This window comes from Pecten maximus, chromosome 4 (genome assembly GCF_902652985.1).
Source record: "Pecten maximus chromosome 4, xPecMax1.1, whole genome shotgun sequence".
In the NCBI taxonomy this organism is placed as follows: Eukaryota; Metazoa; Mollusca; class Bivalvia; order Pectinida; family Pectinidae; genus Pecten; species Pecten maximus.
Window position 1 is genome coordinate 14,905,927 of NC_047018.1, and position 21,939 is coordinate 14,927,865.

The following is a 21,939-nucleotide window of genomic DNA, read 5'->3' on the forward strand; positions in this document are numbered from 1 at the left end:
CTGTTACCTTGGCAACAGTAAATAAGAAAGCAAGACAAAGACAACAAAGAAACCCGAGGACGCTCAAAACGACAGCTACGAAATTTGAATCTCCTGGAGAAAGTCTGTGATCTGGATGGTTGTGAGTCAAAGGGGAGTTGTCCATATACTACATTAGTGGGTCATGGAATCGCTTGCCTTTTGTGGAAATGTTTAGGGTATAATTCTCATGAATATGTCTGGTAGAGTATATTGATTATGCAGATATTATATCACAAATGATCGTTAGATCCGTAATATAAGCTAATTTAACCAATCTTTATCAGAAACATCAAAAATATATAATACCCTACCGCTGAACTTAACGTTGATACATTGGATGTATACAGGTTAGTGACTCTGATCACCATATATCGATTTCCGAGGAAAATCATCTGTACTTTGTCATTTACATTGCACAGGTGTCAGATGGATATGTATCATAAACATATCGGTATTGGTGATTAATTTCTATAATTAAGTGTACCAGCTGTAAAGATATGTCACCAATATTTTATATCATCTCCATATTACTGAATAGACGGATACAAAACACGAGTTGGGTAAATATGTGCAACTGTATATACGGGTATGTGACTGTATCCTACAATTTACAGTGATTCGGTCAGTGTAGGAATACAACTCCAGATGTTCTAAGCTAGGTTAAAAAATAATGGCTGCAAGTTGCTTTCGGCCTAGAGAGCTTTCAAATGTTAGCATTTAGTCACATAAGCCATCAAAAAGAAAAAGCTACTTTATGAGTTATAACACTAGAATTTTATTATGCCACAAAATTATCATATCACAGGGGCTCGTTTCAGAATTTTGTGAGATGCAAGACACGACAACATTAAAAGTACATTCCTCCCGTACTTACATTGTTCGCTGTACACTCCACCCGTACCTACATTGTACGCCGTACACTCCACCCGTACCTACATTGTACAGTACTCCACCCGTACCTACATTTTACGCTGTACACTCCACCCGTACCTACATTGTACGCCGTACACTCCACCCATACCTACATTGTACACTCTACCCGAACCTACATTGTACGCCGTACACTCCACCCGTACCTACATTGTACAGTACTCCACCCGTACCTACATTTTACGCTGTACACTCCACCCGTACCTACATTGTACGCCGTACACTCCACCCATACCTACATTGTACACTCCACCCGTACCTACATTTTACGCTGTACACTCCACCCGTACCTACATTGTACGCCGTACACTCCATCCGTACCTACATTGTACAGCACTCCACCCGTACCTACATTGTACGCCGTACACTCCACCCGTACCTACATTGTACGCCGTACACTCCACCCATACCTACATTGTACACTCTACCCGAACCTACATTGTACGCTGTACACTCCGCCCGTACCTACATTGTACGCTGTACACTCCACCCATACCTACATTGTACACTCTACCCGAACCTACATTGTACGCTGTACACTCCGCCCGTACCTACATTGTACGCCGTACACTCCACCCATACCTACATTGTACACTCTACCCGAACCTACATTGTACGCTGTACACTCCGCCCGTACCTACATTGTACGCCGTACACTCCAGTCGTACCTACATTGTACGCTGTACACTCCACCCGTAACTACATTGTACACTCCACCAGTCCGTACATTGTATACTCCACCTGTACCTACATTGATATCAATTTGCGTAATCTCGAACTACATATGTAGGTGGATCGATTGTGAAAGTTATCCTCACGCATAAAGTGGATCGATTGTGAAAGTTATCCTCACGCATAAAGTTTACATTTCGAAAATAATGTTTACAGTATGTTCTAGATAAGAACATTCTACAGTGGTGGTAAAACTTTTTTTTATCATGCTAATATTTAGTGGTTCGTATTTTAGCGTTTCAAAACGAGTCGCTAAATTATCTGATATAACCCGCTATATTATATTCATCCCCGAACCAAGATACACGTGACCATTCTGTACTAAATCTGTCTGTACTAATGAATGGAAACAGAATCTCTTATTTCAAAACAATGAATGAATAATTGAAAACATAAAAATGCAATGGTCACCTGTAGTAACAGTTAAACAGATAAGATGTAATATGTCCTGTGTTATTGTTATGCAGAAATTGCGTCTGTTATCATGTCATCATATGGTTTACTGGTAAATAATTAATTTTTCTTTGTTTTCATAGTAAATACTCAAATGTGATTGGTCGAAAAATTCTTTTCATTCTTCTATGAAAGAAATTCAGAGAATGGCGCGAAAAATGTGACGTCACAATACGACAATTGACGTTGCGTATTGATTTGAGAAAAAGAATCCCATTTAAAACCAGTAAAATTGTACATAAAACATGTTTTAAATTTTAATTTAGTCGACACTGGTTGTTATTTTTCGTATTGTCTTAGGAAAGATTAAGTATTCTCCTCTCCTTAAGGAAATCGGCTAAACAACACATTCTACTGGTAATACTTGTATATACTAGAATCGGTTATGTAAGATCTACCAGCACACTTCTGCTTGGTGTTTTCTTTGAACTTTCGATGGTAATTGGTAAAATGGGATATCACAGCATTTTCTGTGTTTTTGTCGCGTGATAAAACAATATGCTTCTTGATTGTCACAATTTGAACAGATCTGTTGAGTACCTGGTAATCTGCTGTTTACGGAGGCGTTTACGTGATACGCCGGGACTGGTGATGTACTCTGATCATTTTATGGCTTCACGAAATTGACTTTGTGGCACCTACGCATGCTCTAACCTTGTGATGAGAACTTAGGAGATTTAATCTTATTCTGATGTATTAACAACTAGCTGCACCCTGATTTCCTACTTAAACACTAGTTCCTAGAGGCTCATAGTTATTTGTGGATGCGTGTTCTTACCGTTATATACTCTGCATATTTACAGAAAAATAAGTAAAATGACATTTAAAACACCAGGTCATGCCTATCTCGTAGTGACGTTATTTATGTAGCAGTGGGCTAAGATCACGCTCTCACAGTCACTCAAACATTCGATCTTAGTTAATGCATTTGGGACTCTTCAGACCCAACTATTGTATTCCCGGAAATGTATTTCAGGAGAAGAAATAAATGAGAGGCTTGTAAAGAATACAACCTCTGCCAACAAATGGTAAAGCCTTATCTGAAATGGTGACAATTTGCTGAACCACTAGTTTGGCGTTGCTAAGTAACGCGCAGTGACGTGTAGAGTTATACCAGACATGACAACGTTTTGCAGTGTGGAGCTAATAGCAACGGAATACAGGCAGTGCCATCAAACCTCGGCTCTTACTTACTTAATGCACTTCATAGGTGACCGACAGCCATTTTGTTCCTGCGGTGTATAATACACAGGGTGTTTATCACGGCAACTCAAGGTTGCTCATGATGCGCAAGACAAACCAATATACCATGGCGATTGGTTTAAATTAATAACATAATGTTTAATATTTAAATATCAATATTAGCGATATCTTCAAAGTTCAAATGTATTAAATACAGAACAATATAATACTGTCAATGTTAGCCCCATATAACATTCTTCTTTTTGGAGGAATTCAACATATTGTAAGAGCGTATAGACAACGAACCGATAGAGGCGAGCATGTTTGAAAACTCTAAATCATAAACATACTCCTCCTTTTATTTCTACCTTGATTCGAATGTATAAACGACGCGTATTGCAAATGTTATTACAAATGTGTCGGTCGGAGAATTCATTTAATAGCCTTAAGTGTATCGAAAAATAGTTTCCTTTACAAACTTACCTCAGACAAATTGTCAGATTAAGTAATATAAACAACGATATTTTATTATTTTATTTCATTTCGATTTTAAAAATCCTCAAATTCGGTTTCCAAGCATTTGCACGAGGACTGGTCAATGAAATGCTCTACTTGTTTGGAAATTCTCTGACCTGTGAAATTTGAATCGTTTGATGACTTCTGAAGGTTTTTTTTTAGATATGAGTATCATGATAGATTGTGGCTACCAGAACGGTCAACTTCTCTTCCTCACCATGCAAGACAAATATCTGTAGAGGTATTTATTATATATTTTACCAATGAGTTGGAAACAAAAAAAATGATTAAGACTTCCCGAAACTTTTCTGTCCTGATAGGCACTGTGCTACCTTAGTGTAGTAGAATAATTACGCGTGTGTTTAGATATGTATAACATTCATTTTAATTGCCATTTACAAATTCCTAGTTCTAATTTATCAGTTATACATCAGACGATGTCTACGCGTGGTTATTATTTTATCAATGATGGGAAATAACAGAAATTTGCATTATTTAATGAAATCATTTAATATTGAACTACAGTACACATTATTGTTATTTCTTAAATTGTAAAAAAAACTCGACAACAAAATAAATGACAGTTTTCATTGACTTTTTAGCACAACGAAGATACAGAGCTGATATAGTTTATTCTCAACTTCACATCCCTGTTGGTGTTTACGAATATTAAATATGAAAAACCAATAAATGTAGTAGCATGTACTTACGTTGTACCTTTTTAATGACTTACTTAAATGCATCACCCTTCTATAAATGTGTGTGCAAGATCTTCGTAAAAAGACGAAAGCACACAGGTAGCATCTCGGGGTAGTATTATCACTGGACATAAAAAAAATAAGGCTAATTCCAACACTTAAAATTTTGTGATGACTTAAGCAGTCGTGTCTAAATTCAAATATCTACTTCAGCTATGAACATATTTGGCCATACCCAGTGTTCTCATCCTTAGTCTTGAACAATACTGGAATAGAAAACGTGAAACGTGCAGTTTAAATGACACCAAGATGTGCAGAGAAGAAACAGGTGATGTGCATGTGGGAAGAGACGAACGAATAATGAATTCTTGGGGTGAGATAGGTCAACACACATGGAGAGGTATGAACATACACACGTAAAGGATAAACGAAACAGTGATCTGCATTAACATACGTGTGCGAGTAAGAAAGGAACAGGTATGGGTCAGAAAGGAACAGGTATGGGTAAGAAAGGAACAGGTATGGGTCAGATAGGAACAGGTATGGGTCAGAAAGGAACAGGTATGGGTAAGAAAGGAACAGGTATGGGTCAGAAAGGAACAGGTATGGGTAAGATAGGAACAGGTATGGGTAAGATAGGAACAGGTATGGGTAAGATAGGAACAGGTATGGGTAAGATAGGAACAGGTATGGGTAAGAAAGGAACAGGTATGGGTCAGAAAGGAACAGGTATGGGTAAGATAGGAACAGGTATGGGTAAGATAGGAACAGGTATGGGTCAGAAAGGAACAGGTATGGGTAAGATAGGAACAGGTATGGGTAAGAAAAGAACGTGCACGTGTTTGGAGTGAAATATCTAACCACATTTGAGAGGAGTATGGGCGGTACTTACATACAGATGTACATAGAAAGATTTGTATGTTCAAGTAAATAGATGAAAGGGAATATGTACGCATAATGTTAAAGATGAAGGAAAAGGAAATTAATTGAATAATTCATATTAAAAAGTAGAATTGAAGGGTTCAGATGTTCGTACATACATGTCTAAGTGAAAACGAGTAAGACAGAACAGGCTTATACACATGAATGAGGAAAAGAAGAATAGGTGTGTAAGAGAAAATGCATGTGTATGAATAAAAGAGGAAAGTGCACGTGGATGGGCAAGACAGGGATATGAACAAGTATGGGTCAAACAGGAAAAGTACGTGTATTGGAAAATAGGAATATGTACGTATAGAAGTAAAAGAGGAGTTTGTAAGTGTAGGAGTATGAACTTCAGGGGAGAGATGAGCTAAAAATAGAAATCCAGGTGAAAAACTTTAAAATGAATAAAATACTTGCGTTAGATGATCTTGATGATGTAGGCGTTATCTGCATAAATAAAAAGCCAAATATTAAAGCAATGGCAGTCACGTCTTCTGTAAAATAAATTGCAAAGGAATAAAACATAATTAGACATTTCTTTTCAAAACACCAAAACATACACGAAGCCAACAGATGCATTGCAATCCCTCCATAACCATTGTATCTTGTGATGTCATAATTGCAAAAACAGTTTTAATATATTAAACGGACAGTTTTGCATTTAAAATTGTTTAAAAAGACATGTTATCAAAGTTGAAGAAAATAGGGCTTAGATTATGTTAACGACGAAAATGCAACCGAAAGTTCAGCATACCTAATTATGCAAGTCGAACCACAGTCAATTCCACGTAATTTGTAGCATTACATATTCTTACTTGGATTCAGAAGGAATTTACCCAATATTTCACAATTCCTACATCTCTTTTATTGTGGACGAGCCGTCTCAGGAAATGTAACACATTTGTTGTAAATACGCAAACGACACTGTGCTACATTCACCGATCCGTTTCAGCAAATAGACTCACAATTCTCATTCCGTTGTGTTGTGAATCCGACAAAACATTAACTCTTTAAAAGGTCACCCCATCATTCAAAACTCGTCGAGTTCTCGTACAAAATCTATCTCAATAGTTTAGTAAGTTTTACCTTCCCACCAAAACCCTATAACAATGCTTACCACATTATAGTTTATTTCTTACCACCTTGTAATATGTTCACCCATTCGTTCCAAAAATATCTCGCGTTTATCATCACATAGTACTACATTTGTCGAGTTGTCCATTGAACTGTCGTAGTACATAGACGATTTCAGTATGTACTTGAGTCACTCGAGTAACAAGTGATCGTCCAGGGTTTTAACTCGAGTGACGATTTACGACCTATAACCCCAAATCTCGTCAAACCTATCCCACATGCGGGGTTAGTTGAGTCCAGAGATGGTGGTCGTGGGAGTGAAAGTAGCCATGTGAGCAAACCAGATAGCAGTACCTAGACATCAATACCTTGATATATTTTGTAATATGTAAATAAATTGATAACAAGTATTATTAATTTAACAGCCAATATGTTGTGTACAGACATTCCCGACAATCTATGGTGACCACTTGTGAGAGGCGGCTAAATCAGGTTAAGTATGATGTGAATTATATCCTTAGTCAGACGAAGATAATATCGATAATCATGGTAAGTAAAGTAGACGATCGCGAGCTCTGCATAGTGGGATAGATCGTAGATTTTCTATAATAACAAACATTACATCCTACTCTGTCAACAACACTAGTACGAACCGAAGATAAATAGAAATAGAAATGGTTACTGTTACTTTGCGACTTCAACAAAATTAAAACGCATATAATTTGAAGAATTTGTGGTCGTCAATTCCTACATATTTATAAAGGACAAAATACATTAATAACCAAGGGAAATACTTTGATCTAGATTTTCATGACGGGTGTCGTCGTTAAAACAGAACACGCTTGATCCTTCTGGACTTATTTTCATGGTACTTTTTCAATGGATTCCATACACATCTATATTTTGCTCTTTGTTTGCGCTCGTTGTATCTACTTTAAGTCATATTTACGGTTTCATTTGTATGTTGATATTCTCTGGTACTTTTATTGTTTCGCTCAGGATTTTAAAAACTCGAAAAGTGGTGTCAATTTTAGGTAAACTCTGTACTTTGTGAACCAGAATCACACGGAAGTAATTGGTACCACTCAGTTCTAGCAACAACGTAATAAAATATGTACTCCTCAAGCTATCCATTACGCGTCTCTGTCCCAATGTACTTTGATGCACTCAATTCCTCTGACACGTTTATTGTATCAGACGCCAATATTCTGACCAGTTACATCAAATTCGTATATATCTAAGTTTACGTCAAGCATGATAAAATGTCCGATAACGTTCCTCTGTTCGCGAACCGATATAGTACTGTATTGCGCTCAGTAAATTTGAATCATGTGATTGATATATATATCAATAAAAGTACTTCATTAACTTATTGCCAAGACGGCAACAGGATACAAGAACAATTCGAGGATATTACTGTTTTACTACCCGCGTATTTGAGGGTAATTAAAAAGCTTCCTTATAACAAAGGTATAATGTTATTTGTTGTAATAGTACTTTTCCGAACTACCAATGTTAAATGATTAGGGATCTCCTATACAATATACCTAGTCCACCATGTAAACCAATACATTGAGACCAATCCTAGCGCCCAGAAATAATCGACGCCAGTTTGTTATTTTGTGTTTTACCGTCTGTGGGGTATATAATCATATCGTTCGTTGCAGACACAGATATATCATAAGCAATGACTAGTTATGAATGGTCTCCTGAAAAAGTACATCTCTATACTCTGCAGCATACAAATACTTAATGTATGAATAGGCCTGAATAAAATAGATAAAACCGATATGTAAAAGATAATTATAATTCAATTTTATAATCGATACAATGGTAGTAAAAAGACCATTGAAGAATAACAAAGAGAAAAGGACCGTCTTGGAAAGATTAGCCTTGTCCACGACATTTTCTATGTAGGTCAACTCCAACACATGTTAGGTGTGTAAAATGATGACAATGACAACGTGATTCAATCAACAACGTCCAAAAGTTGATCTTCCTAGCTACCAAACGAAGAAATAGAATGATAATTAAATAACCAAGCCTACCATAATGTTTTATCAAGCTTCATCAAAACATCGCGTAATATTTGGAGCGAGGCATTTAATATCAAATTAACTTCAACATAATGATACAGCTGTTGAGGTCTGCAGTGTTTGAAGCAAGAAACTGACAATTCACGATATGATAATTGCAATCGCCACACCAATAACAGAGTTGTATATCGTTCCTGTTCGGATACGTCACTGCCATTATAGTTCACTCTTGGGTTTAACATTTCAATTATGTCAGTGCTTGGTTCTCATATCACATCATCTCCTCATTCCTGAAATAAACCTGTTACCCAGAAACTGGCCAGGAAATGTTTGTGAATATTTTCTGATTAAAATTATAAATAAAATAATGAGGAATTGTTTTCTGCCATCAATTATTGTAACCTTGTCATCTATTTCATGAAAGTCTTATTGTCATCTTTTCCTTTCTAACCATGTTCTAACTTAGCGCGATCAATCAGCCATACCTTAGGAGATTAAGCTATTCAAAGCTTATTATTTAGCATTCATAGCTTTGTTTACTGACCCTTATAAGTGTTATTGTGTTTCTGAAATTTGTTTACTCGCGTGTATCATATTATGTCTGTTTTTTTCACTAAAACTTCATTATAAAGACAAGGTAAAAAGGGTCACGCGCTAGACTATAGTCAATGATCTAATGACGAGCTATCGTTAACTCGGCGGCTCATCAAATCTTTTTACGTCATCAGGCATGAATAAAACATCAAACGGCTGCCTGCTCAGACGTGTATACAGTTTGGGGCCAACCTTCATAAATTATAACTGAAAAGTAATTATAATCGCCTTCAGGAATACAAAAACAAACAACTCAGGTTTGAAAAATTACTGTGTTTACTGACATGATTTCTGTTGTAAACAATTATCAATCAATTGCGTTTTACATAGGATTTGTTAAAGTACATACTTCAAACTTCGATATTTCGAAAGAATCGTATATATAGCGGGACAATAATTAGTTCCATGATTATTAATCACGTTGTTAAAATCGCACCAACAATCAATCTACAGATCGAGATCTACCTGCGGACAACACAATTGATCCTAGTAACGGCCTTCAGGTAGTTACACTTTACCGATGTGTTTAAATATTTGAGAAGATATAACGTTTGAAGCGAAGACGTATACAGTGATTGTGGGTATCTTACCCCTGATGGCATTGAACACATTTTGAAACAAGATAATTTTGCAAGAAGTATGATAAGCCAGAAACTGATTGATATAAACTTTTAGTTTCACCGGTGATGGTTATTGTATTTCATATCGGTTGAATTTTGCTGACCAACAACGGCCGTACTTTTTCTTTGTGTCCATTATAATTACAGTTACCGCCATGTAGATATTTTACAATAGCATGGAAACTTATATTCAAATATTTCAAAAAATAAATATATCACAATGTAGATTATGATCATATGTTACAATATAAGAAGGAACATTGCAATAGTGAGCCTCATTAATGACCATGGAGGCATTACATGCTACAATATAATCACAATAGAAGCATTTCACATGAACATATCAGCGATACACAAGAGGGTTAAATAGTTGGAATATGAAAAGGTATTAAATAGCTAAAGAACAGGATCATCCGATTGAACAAAATCCAGCATATGCAGTTGTTAGTTATCTAAACACCAGTCGCCTGATCATGTCGATATATGGCCTCGTCTGGGAACATTGTCAATATCGGAACTGATGAACCTTTCCAAATCCATATCTCTATATTGATATCAAACACCTCATGTGTCCTCAGTGCTATCGTCTCCCGTGCAGCTGCCGCCGACAAACACCCGGAGACATATAGCACTAGGATGAGGGATAGACTCGCTACGGTCATCAGACTGATGGAGGCTCTTTCTACAAGTGTTTACCCAGTCTTACGCTAATACGTTTTAGTTTCTCTTTTATTTGTTCAGCAAAAAAAACGCCTCGAAGCGCTATGATTTAGGCCACGTCTATTAAACATTACATTCACTTGGAAGATCTGGAACGCAAAATGATGTTTGCCTGTTGAGCTGTCATATATAACGACTTTGAAATGTCCAAACAATATAATAGAACACATCTGTTTATATTTAGTGTTTTTAAGGTTATTTTTCGATTTAAACAAAAACAAGAAGGAGCAAGTTTCCTGACGTAGACCACTAACCGTCCATACAGGCACAGTTATGACGTCATAATGAACGCTCAATGACGTCCAATGTATGCTAGTTCGTTAATACAGTGATATTGTTGTGTAGACATTCTTGTGCTTGAGTAGTAAATGTATGTTTTATCAGTGTTGTGATCTACACGTGTACAGTAAATACTTTAATAATATGCACGTAAATACTTGATGTAATAATATGCACGTATGTATCATGTAAGTGTTGTGATATGCACGTGCATTATTGTATAAGTATTGTTGATATATACGTTCATATCACATCAGTGTTGCAATAAATAAGTTTACATATTTTAAGTGTTATGATCGACACGTGTGTGTTAGTGATGGGATTAACATGTGTGTAATAAGTCAATGTCGTTATTTGTACGTGAATATTATCAAAGTAATTTGATATTATGAAAGTGTCGTAATAAACACGTGATTATCATCGAAGTGTTGTGATTGGTTTAGTTTTGTTTTACGTCCTCTCAATATTCATTTAAGGGACACCCCAACCGACCATATTTTACTGATAACGGGCGAACGAGTTGCTCAACTCCTAAAACGTTTAGCGGTAAGCAGCAATACAAACTACCATATAGAGAACTCAAACACTTCCTCACAAGGAAGAACGCTCAAATAAAGGTCATAAGTGAGGTGACATTAAGAAGAAGAACATTGTTAAGAACGGACAGATAGTAGATCCAAAATTTAATCGCCACTTCGGACGCATGCAATATGATTGAAAGGGGGGATTCTCACGTCCTATCAGCAGGGAAGGAAGCGATGAAATCTTCAGTTGTTTATGATAAGGGTGGTGAGATTTGCACGTCTTTATGATTTAAATGGCGATATCTGCACGTGTTTATGATAAGGGTGGTGAGATTTGTACATATTTAGGATATGAATGGTGATATTTACACGTGTTTATGATTTGAGTTGTGAGATCTGCACGTGTTTATTATATGAGTGGTGGGATCTGCACGTGTTTATGATTGGAGTGGTAAGATCTGCACGTGTTTATTATTTGAGTGTTGAGATCTGCACGTGTTTATGATTTGAGTGGTGATATCCGCACGTGCTTATGATATGAGTGGTGAGATATGAACGTGTTTATGATATGAATGGTGATATCCGCATGTGCTTATGATATGAGTGGTGAAATTTGCACGTGTTTATGATTTGATTGGTGATATCTGCACGTGGTTAGGATATGGGTGGTGATATTGTACGTGGTTAGGATATTGGTGGTGATATTGTACGTGTTTAGGATATGATTGGTGATATCTACACGTGGTTAGGATATGGGTGGTGATATTGTACGTGTTTAGGATATGGGTAGTGATATTGTACGTGTTTAGGATATGATAACCAGTACCTCTTGTCAAATATTCTGGACTATTGCCCATACACCTATGCTTTATTTGTATAATGTATATAAAAGAAAAAAGAATCTGTCCTCGCGAGGATTAACGTATCAAAAATATCAAAGAACAAGACTTTGCCGCTAGGCCTTTCTGCCCTCTCGGGCTTATTTGATCATTATTTTGAGATGCATGACGTCAACAATTGTGATGACGTCATAAGTTTATAATAACGTGACGTTATAAACAAAGTCATACATTATTTAATCTGTCCCGACTTTGCTTATTACGTCACGTTATTGTAACAGAGAGCAGGATTAATTAAATTTAAACCACTGCCTCCGCTAGGGATCGAACCCGGGACCTCTGGCTTACTAGTCTTACACTCAACCGATCGAGCTAAAGAGAAGATCTCTCTAGCCGAGCGGTCTAGTGCGGCTAGTATTTACCAGGGTTACATTTTTATAAACTGATGACGTCATAACAATTCTTCACATCATGCAACGTTCAAATAAGCCTGAGAGGGCAGAAAGACATAGCGGGAAAGTCTTTCTTTTTGTTATCTATATTTTATATATATATATATATGTTTCTTCATGTTCTCATACGTGATAATATATGTAAGTATAGTGAGTTAGTGTATCATCTCTTAGTACGACCAGAATTTCAGTTAATGGTATCTATAGATCAATCAAACTAAACGCAGTAACAAAAACATTACAGTTAACGGACTAGGTTTTATTGTAAAGTAATTGTATTTCCTTGTAAGTGCTGATAATTGATTATGATAGTCCAGATCAATTCTCGACCATTCATACTTTTAATCAAATAGTTTGCATTAGTAATAATATCATAAAGAATCCAATGTGGATTTGAAGTGCACTAATCAAACACATCTCTGCTTTTGACAATATACGAGATTACTCTTCTCTTTGCACTGACTTAATTATGTTGCGCACACTGCTTCCTGCAGATGACAGAGCCTGTAGTAGGGTGTGAATCAGCGCCATCTACCGGCGATGCTGCCACATATAACAATTCGTAATAACACCTATCTTTTGTTATCAGGCTCTAAACTTTCTATCGACGTGTTTTCTGAAAACCAAACAAGGAAAACGCACTGTTAAATGTGCGGCCTACACCATCACTCCCGGTAATCAGCAAGTTACCGGAAGCAATATTGGTGGGCTGCTCTGTGATAACGGTGCTGGCATTTCTGCTGTAATAAATTGCTCTGTCTGTGTCGTACGTAATCGCGAATACCTTTTTGTTTTACAGAGAGACAGCAAAACACTTCATTGTACTAGGAGTTTAACAAATGGTTGTTTATTCAGTAAATGAAAACCACTAGTTTATCGTAAATCAGAAAGTGATAGCATGTTCATGAATCGGTAATAATTACAATAGCTGCAGACATGACGGGAAAACATCAGTTGTTTGGTGGCTGGCAAATCATTATATCATAAGACGGTGTTATTCAACTAAAATATTTACAGTTGATCTATTTTCTTAATTAGTTTAATTTTTAAACAAAGGAATTATACCAAATAACGTCCAGTGTGTTGGTACATGTCAGGAGCGGAAACGATTAGAACTGACGAGATGTTCTATGATTCTTTTCTTAGTAGAAATCGTCGCGATGCAATTGACATTAACCACTGTTTGCTGTTTTTGAAACACCTGTTTTACACAAGCTTTCACATTGGATCACAGGTCAGACTCGTGGCCAACCACACTCCATAGAGCAATGGTCTTTGATTTGCTGCAATTAGTGTTTCTTTAGGGCCAACGGAAATCCAATTAAAACATTTAATGATTCATTTATTATTAAGTATTTTGTCAGGTTTTACTCGCGGTGTTGTAAGCTGAATTTGTGTTCACAGTATTAGCGCGCGCGGCTACGTTCTGTACTAGAAGGATGACAAAGAAGTAACGTACAGTACTATATATAAGTGGTACTGAGTCATATACTTGAAGAGTAACATGTGGATAGTAACAAAACCTAACATGACCCCAAACTAATCGGTGAGGAACTAGTTGATTATCTCAGTTTAATTCCGCGAAACCATCCGATATAACATCAAAGAGCTCAGCAGTTAATCTCTTATGACAATTTTTTTTGTTCAGGAAACTAAATCGCCACTCTAATAGAGAACAATTGTAGCACATGCCTTTGTTTCAATTATTCATGGCAAATCAAGATTCACATTCCATCACAAAAGGAAGTGAGTGACTAACTCGAAAAATGGAAACGTAATTGAAAGGTCTGTAAGACAAGATAATAACACCATCGGAAGAGTTCCCGCTGTCTGGCAGATAGGCCCGTAAGTTTTGTGAATGACGTAATATTGGCAAAATCATTTGTGTATTTACTGTTTTATAATTCAATGTCACTATCACATACATGAGCTGAAGAAATGCAAAGATGCGCATCAATCAGAAAGAAATTGGGATGGAATCCATTCATAGCATGAAGGTCGGATTTCAGCAAAAAAAAAAATTAAAAAGAGGGTAGGATTGACGACTTTATATGTATCAAAGATCTGCTGACACCGTTAAGGGACAAAGGAGATATAACTGATTGTCGTTGCTTGTCTTAATATAAGCATATGGAGCAGATATATTGTCAATGTCCTTGAGGACTGGACGTTGTGGTATTAAACATATTTCAAAATATGGTATATATTCTTAACTGGTTGTTGTTTTTATTTATTTGTATGAAATTTCATAACTAAAATGTTTCTTGACATCGATGCAATACATACACGGTACAAGCTACGATGTTCCCCAGACACGATAGCTACACAGGGTGTTCGGACTGACATTCGTATACGTGTGCTCATCCTCTTGGCAAATGTTTTTCCTTTTTTAACTGTAACATACAGTCAATGTCCCCTAATAGTGTCAGTAGACCTACTTTGATATCTCCAATGTCCCTTAATGATGTAAACAGATCTCCTTTGATATCGTCAATGTCCCCTCATTGGTTCAGAAGACCTACTTTGATATCTAAAATGTCCCTTTATATATATTAACATCTTAAAGTTACACTAGAAACTAAAAACTGTTCATCAATATCAAAATACAAAACACTATTTCAAGATCTGGAAACTTTACTTACAGTAAAAACAATTTGTTGCTATAAACCGGAAGTAAACAATAGGTGTCTAAATTACGTAGCAAAGAAAAGCGGACTACTTTTTCCGGAATTTTTGTTTGAACAGTACAATACATAAGATAGTGAAACCTGCATACTATAATTATGATTACGATTGAACTCCATGTATTATATTTGTATACAATGTAATATAGAAAATAATATGATGCATGCTGAAACGTATTAATTTATTTCACAAGCGGTTTTACATTACATTTGAAGTGTTACAGTCGTAATGGGGGGGGGGGGGGGGGGGGGTGATTGGGAATAATTGACGTAAAAGCATTGTATGTTTGTGGTTGAATTGAAACTATGGAGCCTGACGTTATAGTTAATAGATGACAAACAGTATTAATTACCTCTCAGTACAGGACGAGGAAGACAATATGGTTAGGCAACCTCGTCAGCCAAACAAAATTGACTGATACCGTTCTTGTTGCTGAGAGGTTTCATGTATGTCAATCTCCTATGATTCATCAATTATAAAAAAAAATGAAAAAAAAAAAATAACGTATGAATGAATATGAATGAAAGTGGTATGTCGAATAAATCCCCTCCTGCGCGAGGACACCAATTACATGTATATGTACTTTCATGTTTTGATCAATTAAAAAAAAAAAAAAATGTCCCTTTATTGTGCCGGTAGATCTGCTTTGTTATATCTAATATCCCTTAACGGGGTCGACATATCTACTTTTTGATATATCCAATGTCCCTTAATGGGGTCAACATATCTACTTTTTGATATATCCAATGTCCCTTAATGGGGTCAACATATCTACTTTGATATATCCAATGTCCTTTAATTGTGCCAGCAGATGTTCTCTGATATATCCAATATCCCTTAATGGGGTCAGCAGATCGACTTTGATATATCCAATGTCCCTTAATGGTTTCCGCAGATCAACTTTGATATATTCAATGCCCCTTAATGGGGTCAAAATATCTACTTTGATACATCCAATGTCCTTTAATTGTGCCAGCAGATGTTCTCTGATATATCCAATATCCCTTAATGGGGTCAGCAGATCGACTTTGATATATCCAATATCCCTTAATGGTTTCCGCAGATATATTTTATATCTCCAATATCCCTTAATGGGGTCAGCAGATCGACTTTGATATATCCAATGCCCCTTAATGGTTTCCGCAGATCTACTTTTATATTTCCAATGTCCCTTAATGGGGTCAGCAGATGTACTTTTTGGTATATCCAATATCCCTTAATGGGGTCAACATATCTACTTTGTGTTAAATCCAATGTCTCTTACTGGTGTAAGCAGATATATCTGATATCTCCAATGTCCCTTAATGGGGTCAACATATCTACTTTGTTAAAGTCAATGTCCCTTAATGGTTTCCGCAGATCTATTTTTATAACTCCAATGTCTCTTAATGGGGTCAGTAGATCTACTTTGATATATACAATGTCCCTTAATGGTTTCCGCAGATCTACTTTGATATATCCAATGCCCTTTAATGCTAAGATCATTCAGACGAAAGCTTACCACTAGATATAATAAAGAATAGATAAGGTTAAGCATGTATGGAACAGCATATATATCGTCCCTTAATTAATTTATTAATGCGGATCAAAATAGCCATTTATCTATTTAATTGTGCTTTTCATTTTAGAAATTTGACAGCATCTGGTAACTTCCACGCCTAGAAGACAAACACTACCGATATCTGTTCACCTTGGGTTGACCTTAGAACTGTAATGTGTCACTTGTCACCAGCACGTATAAAAATAAATAAAATAGCACCACAGAGCTATAGTGTGTTAACAATACTACTACTGCAGTCTTCATCCGAACATTTGAGTATGGTTCTGGTGTTTTTGATACCGAGATGTGTTCTATTATTCAGACAGACAGTCTGCGACAGACATAGCGTGAAGAGGCTGTTCACGCTGTATAACCTGCTGAAACACATACTCTGAAAATAAACATAATGTGGACTAACGAACATTTATCTCAATAGTGTTAGTTTTAGACTATAAATTATTCATCAAGTAGATCTTTCAGGTGGAATTATTCATCGTCGTGGGTCATCAGAGCAGAACATGAAACCATGGTAATAGGTTAAGCGTCAACAGATGGAAGGATAAAAAAATAAAGGTAATACAAACGTATATATATAATCTAGCAGTGTATCTGTGAGTCTGCTTACTATTGTAGGAAGGGGGGAAAACTAGTGAGCCATGCCGCAATGACGATTAACAGTGTGATATTGTATCAATGGTTTGATCTACTCTAATTACGGTTTATAAAATGTCCACCTGGCTTGGACGCACACACACGTGCTTGGACGCACACATACGTGCTTGGACACACACACACATACACAAGTAAGACAATTAAGATAATTCACTTTCAAATTGGAAAACAACGAAACAAGATATAGCATAAATCAAGAAGGGAAACGTAAAGAAAATGTCGGAATATTTATTTTCTATTTCAACAAGATTATTATTATATACATGTACTCACAGCATAAAAACATTGCAGCCAGGAAATATACAAGGAAGGATTGTACTGCAGGGCATGTAGAGGGGGCGTAGCCACAGTACAACCCTCTCCCGGCATAACATTGACCTAATGACATTTTAAGTCAGATTATGAGAGCAAACCATTTCTATGACCGATCCTGATGATAGAATTCTTTCTTAATTTCCCTAAATTGCATAATGTATTTTGTAATGAAGACATATAAAAGCTGTTTTGTAATCTGTCCCAATTATAGACCTACGGACCACGTCAAGTTATTTCAAATCATGTACATGCGCCTTTAGACTTGGAATTTGAAATAATATTAAATTTCATAGGTGTTATTAACAATACCAATAATTTTCAGAGAAATAGTATTTAAAATATGTTCAATGTTTACGTTATTTCTGTTTGTAAATTTCTGCTCAAAAGCAATGCTCTTACCTTAGAATCAGTATGAATATCGTTTTTTATATATCCCAGCACTGGAATCCCTAGAGGTTCCGTCAAAAGAGTTAGGGCGTTGACGGTCTCCTTAGATCCCACCACAATGAAAGCTATGGTATTATTGGTTTTTAAAACAGAACAAATCCCCTTCAAACTGTCGTAGAGATTGTTCATAGACGGGATTGACACACCCTGTAGGATACCGCCGTCCGCTAGGTCCTGTTGTTCCTTTAATGCGGTGTAAAATATGTTACTGAAATGTTGGAAGTCTGGTTCCTCAAAAACTGCTCCAATACTTACATTGTGTTGCATGATGGACGCGCCAGGAAATGTAACAAGTAGGCTCACAAGTCCATGCAAAATTAAATAAATCTTCATTTTAACTTATCCATTGGTCGAAATACGGCGCATTCTGCAAAAAAGCATGATCTCATTTGTCTGATATGGACTAAACATTTACATCAAAATGTAACAATCATTTAAACCAAAACCATACCTAATCATATTAATCCGATGTCTAGCCCATCTTTATGTGAAACTTTCCTACTTGTTTGAATAATTTTCTTTTTAACGCCTCGTTTTAAAATCACTAACATATATATTCCGCAATCCCTGATGGAGCACGCCTTCCTTTGAATCACAGTGCATTAACCGTATTGCTTGGCCGCTTAAACTGATTAATGGAAGTGAGCACATTTTTCTGTTCTCTTTCAGACACCTTTATGTTTGAAGATAAGAACACACAACACATCTGCTACTGGCGACGTGGCGGTGACAAACGTGCGCTTCTCGATCAGTCACAGTATCTCCCATCATGGTCAAAGACGCCTAGGCCGTATTCGTTTGTCATCATTTGGCGGTAATTCCATTTTCTTTCAGTTACACATTGTTCCTATGGGAATAGGTAATATTTGTGATCCTGTGATAAAGTTACATCCAAGAATTGGACTAGCACGGTGTGATGGATTGGCCACGCTCTCCTCACTCTGCCCGAACCTTTCGTGAGAGTGGAGCGATGGAAAATCAATCCTGTGATAGCTAGGCTAGGGATCCGTGTTCGTCAAATCAAAGTCACGTATCTAATGAAGTGTCCCCAACTACACCTCAAACATAGCTGACAAAATAATAATAATTAAACTGACTTCTCAAAGTAAGCCTTACATTTCCTATGAGTCGGATATGTTTACATAGAGTGTGAATAGCTGACAAATCAAGGTATCATGTATTAATAGTGTTGTTTGATCGACATACACATTAGCTTGTTAGTGAGGTAATATCCACCCGCCGCGCCTGTATGTGTATCACTTTAGTGTAATCGACGAGGGAAATTGCTTCAAACATCAAGCGAAACCTGTAAGACAATAACTTCAAACACCAAACAAGACCTGTAGGGCTATAACATCTACCATCAAATAAGACCCGTATGGCAATTCTTGAAAACATCATGCTTTACATGTAGGGCAATAACTTCATTACTCAAACAAAACGTGAAGGGTCATTACTTCAAAACATCAAAGAAGACATTTTCAAACATGAAGCTAGACTTGTTGGACAATACTTTTAACCATGAAGCTAGACATATAGGGTAAAAACTTTAAACATCAAACAAGACCTGTATGGCAATAACTGAGAACATCAAGCTAGATATGTAGAGCAATAACTGAAAACATCAAGCTAGATCTGTAGGGCAATAACTGAAAACATCAAGCTAGATCTGTAGGGAAATAACTGAAAACATCAAATAAGACATGTAGGGAAATAATTTCAAACATCAAGCTAGATTTGTACGGCAATAACTGAAAACATCAAGCTAGATCTGTAGGACAATAACTGAAAACATCAAATAAGACCATAGGGAAATAACTTCAAACATCAAGATAGGCCAGTATGTTAATAATTTCAAACATCAAACAAGACCTGTCGAGTAATTACTTCAAACATCAAGCTAGACCTGGTTGGCAATAACTTCAAACATCAAGCTAGACCTGGTTGGCAATAACTTCAAACATCAAGCTAGACCTGGTTGGCAATAACTTCAAACATCAAGCTAAACCTGTATTGCAATAACTTCAAACATCAAACTAGACCTGTATTGCAATAACATCAAACATCAAGCTAGACCTGTATTGCAATAACGAAAATAAGAGTAACTACTCTTGGAGAATGAATATCCTGGACGTCTTTGACGACCCGAGTCATAATCATCTTGCCTGAGTCTATATAATATTTACGTTTTCGAATTGAGAATTACTTGTGACAATAAAACCGTTAGGCAGATCAGCAACGTCAAACTTGATATAAAACATGGTGTGATTGTTAATGTGATCAGGATGGCACTGTAAAACCTCCCCGCATCTCTGGAAAGCCGGCCATCGACATCAATCATCTCAAACGTCGCATTCCGATTTAATCCTTGAATAGCAAATCAATTGTGACATGTAAATAAGGCAGGTTCATAGCTGTTTCTAAACTGAAGTTACCTATTTCATTCTTAACAGCAAATCTACAATGCAAACGTCAAACAAATCAACAAACAACAACAAACAAGCAAATTTAGGGAGAACTTGATTCTGACGTGCCGGTATGCCGACGGCAAGGGGCGGGGGGGGGGGGGGGGGGCAAAATTCTTGATTGTGTCCTGAATATACGCGCGCAATTACGACACGTGCCGATCGGTGTAGGTTCTCGCCGGTTTGGATACGTTGGCACATCGGTAAACAATGTGACGACGTGTTCAACCGAAAGATTAGATTAAGTGGAAAGTTAGAGAATTCAAATTGTTTTGAACTGTCAGGCTATTTTAGTCATACATGTTGCAAAATAAGTTTAATGTTCTGCAGCGTTCGATGTTTACAATGCTTTTGAAATATGTTCATTCCTATATAAAACAAATAAAACCAATATGTTTTGGGTCTATGCCGGCCATCGCTTCGCTTGAATGTACATGCCTGCAGCAAGCTCAAAACCTGCAAACGGCAAGCTAGAATCAAGTTCGCCCATATATTATATACGTTACGTATTGTTAGTCTTGTGATACAGAACAACAGCTTTAAGATAGTTAGAAATATGGAAATATTCACGCCTTCCGTACAGCTAAGTGGTAACCGCCCAGGTTTGTTTAAATGATGAGTAAAGCGACTGCTGTAAAAGAATGAACTTAAATAAATGTCTTGAATGTCATTATTGTAATGTATCAATTGAAATAGGATCAACAAGGATAATAAACTGATTGTCACATTAAAATGAACTTATCAACATAAATAAAAAATGAATGAATTTTAAACAAAAACAACAGAAGAATACCCACATTAAAGCAAATCAGCAGTATGTCTGATTTTTTTGATTTTTTTTTCATAAGTTTGCATTTGTATTGATTGGAAGAAAAAGCTCCAATGAGATGAAAATCCTTTTTTTTCCTTTCAAAAATGGGATGTATACAGAGTGGAGTAATATGACATATGTCAAAAATGTGCCTTACTGTAGATGTTAACGTCATGTTCAGCATATCCTCAAGATTTGGTATGTTACTTCTATTTAACATCTGATTAGTGTAGAAATATAAGTGCTTGTTACCGGGGTCTATATTCTTATTTGGCTAACGTTTATTCAGGAATGGCTTTACATTTGGGGAAATGCACCATTCATATTATCAAATAAACGATTTATATAAGTTGTGGGTACAATGTATTTCTGGCTAGTCGAATACGTGCCGCAGATCAAGTTTGAGTTCG

General features: G+C 36.5%; 2 protein-coding genes across 2 annotated transcripts; one reads left to right on the forward strand and one right to left on the reverse strand.

The window, feature by feature from the left end:
* Positions 1-5,011: 5,011 nt before the first annotated feature.
* Positions 5,012-5,383, forward strand: LOC117326400 (variant surface antigen B-like). Its single transcript, XM_033883147.1, has one exon. The coding sequence runs from the start codon at positions 5,012-5,014 to the stop codon at positions 5,381-5,383; it is 372 nt and encodes a 123-aa protein (XP_033739038.1).
* A 424-nt stretch (positions 5,384-5,807) lies between these two features.
* LOC117326401 lies at positions 5,808-19,203 on the reverse strand. The gene is made up of 2 exons (XM_033883148.1): positions 18,206-19,203; positions 5,808-5,903 (listed from the first exon to the last, which is right to left on the reverse strand). The coding sequence occupies exons 1-2, from the start codon at positions 18,584-18,586 to the stop codon at positions 5,808-5,810; spliced, it is 477 nt and encodes a 158-aa protein (XP_033739039.1). The 5' UTR covers positions 18,587-19,203.
* Positions 19,204-21,939: the final 2,736 nt, after the last annotated feature.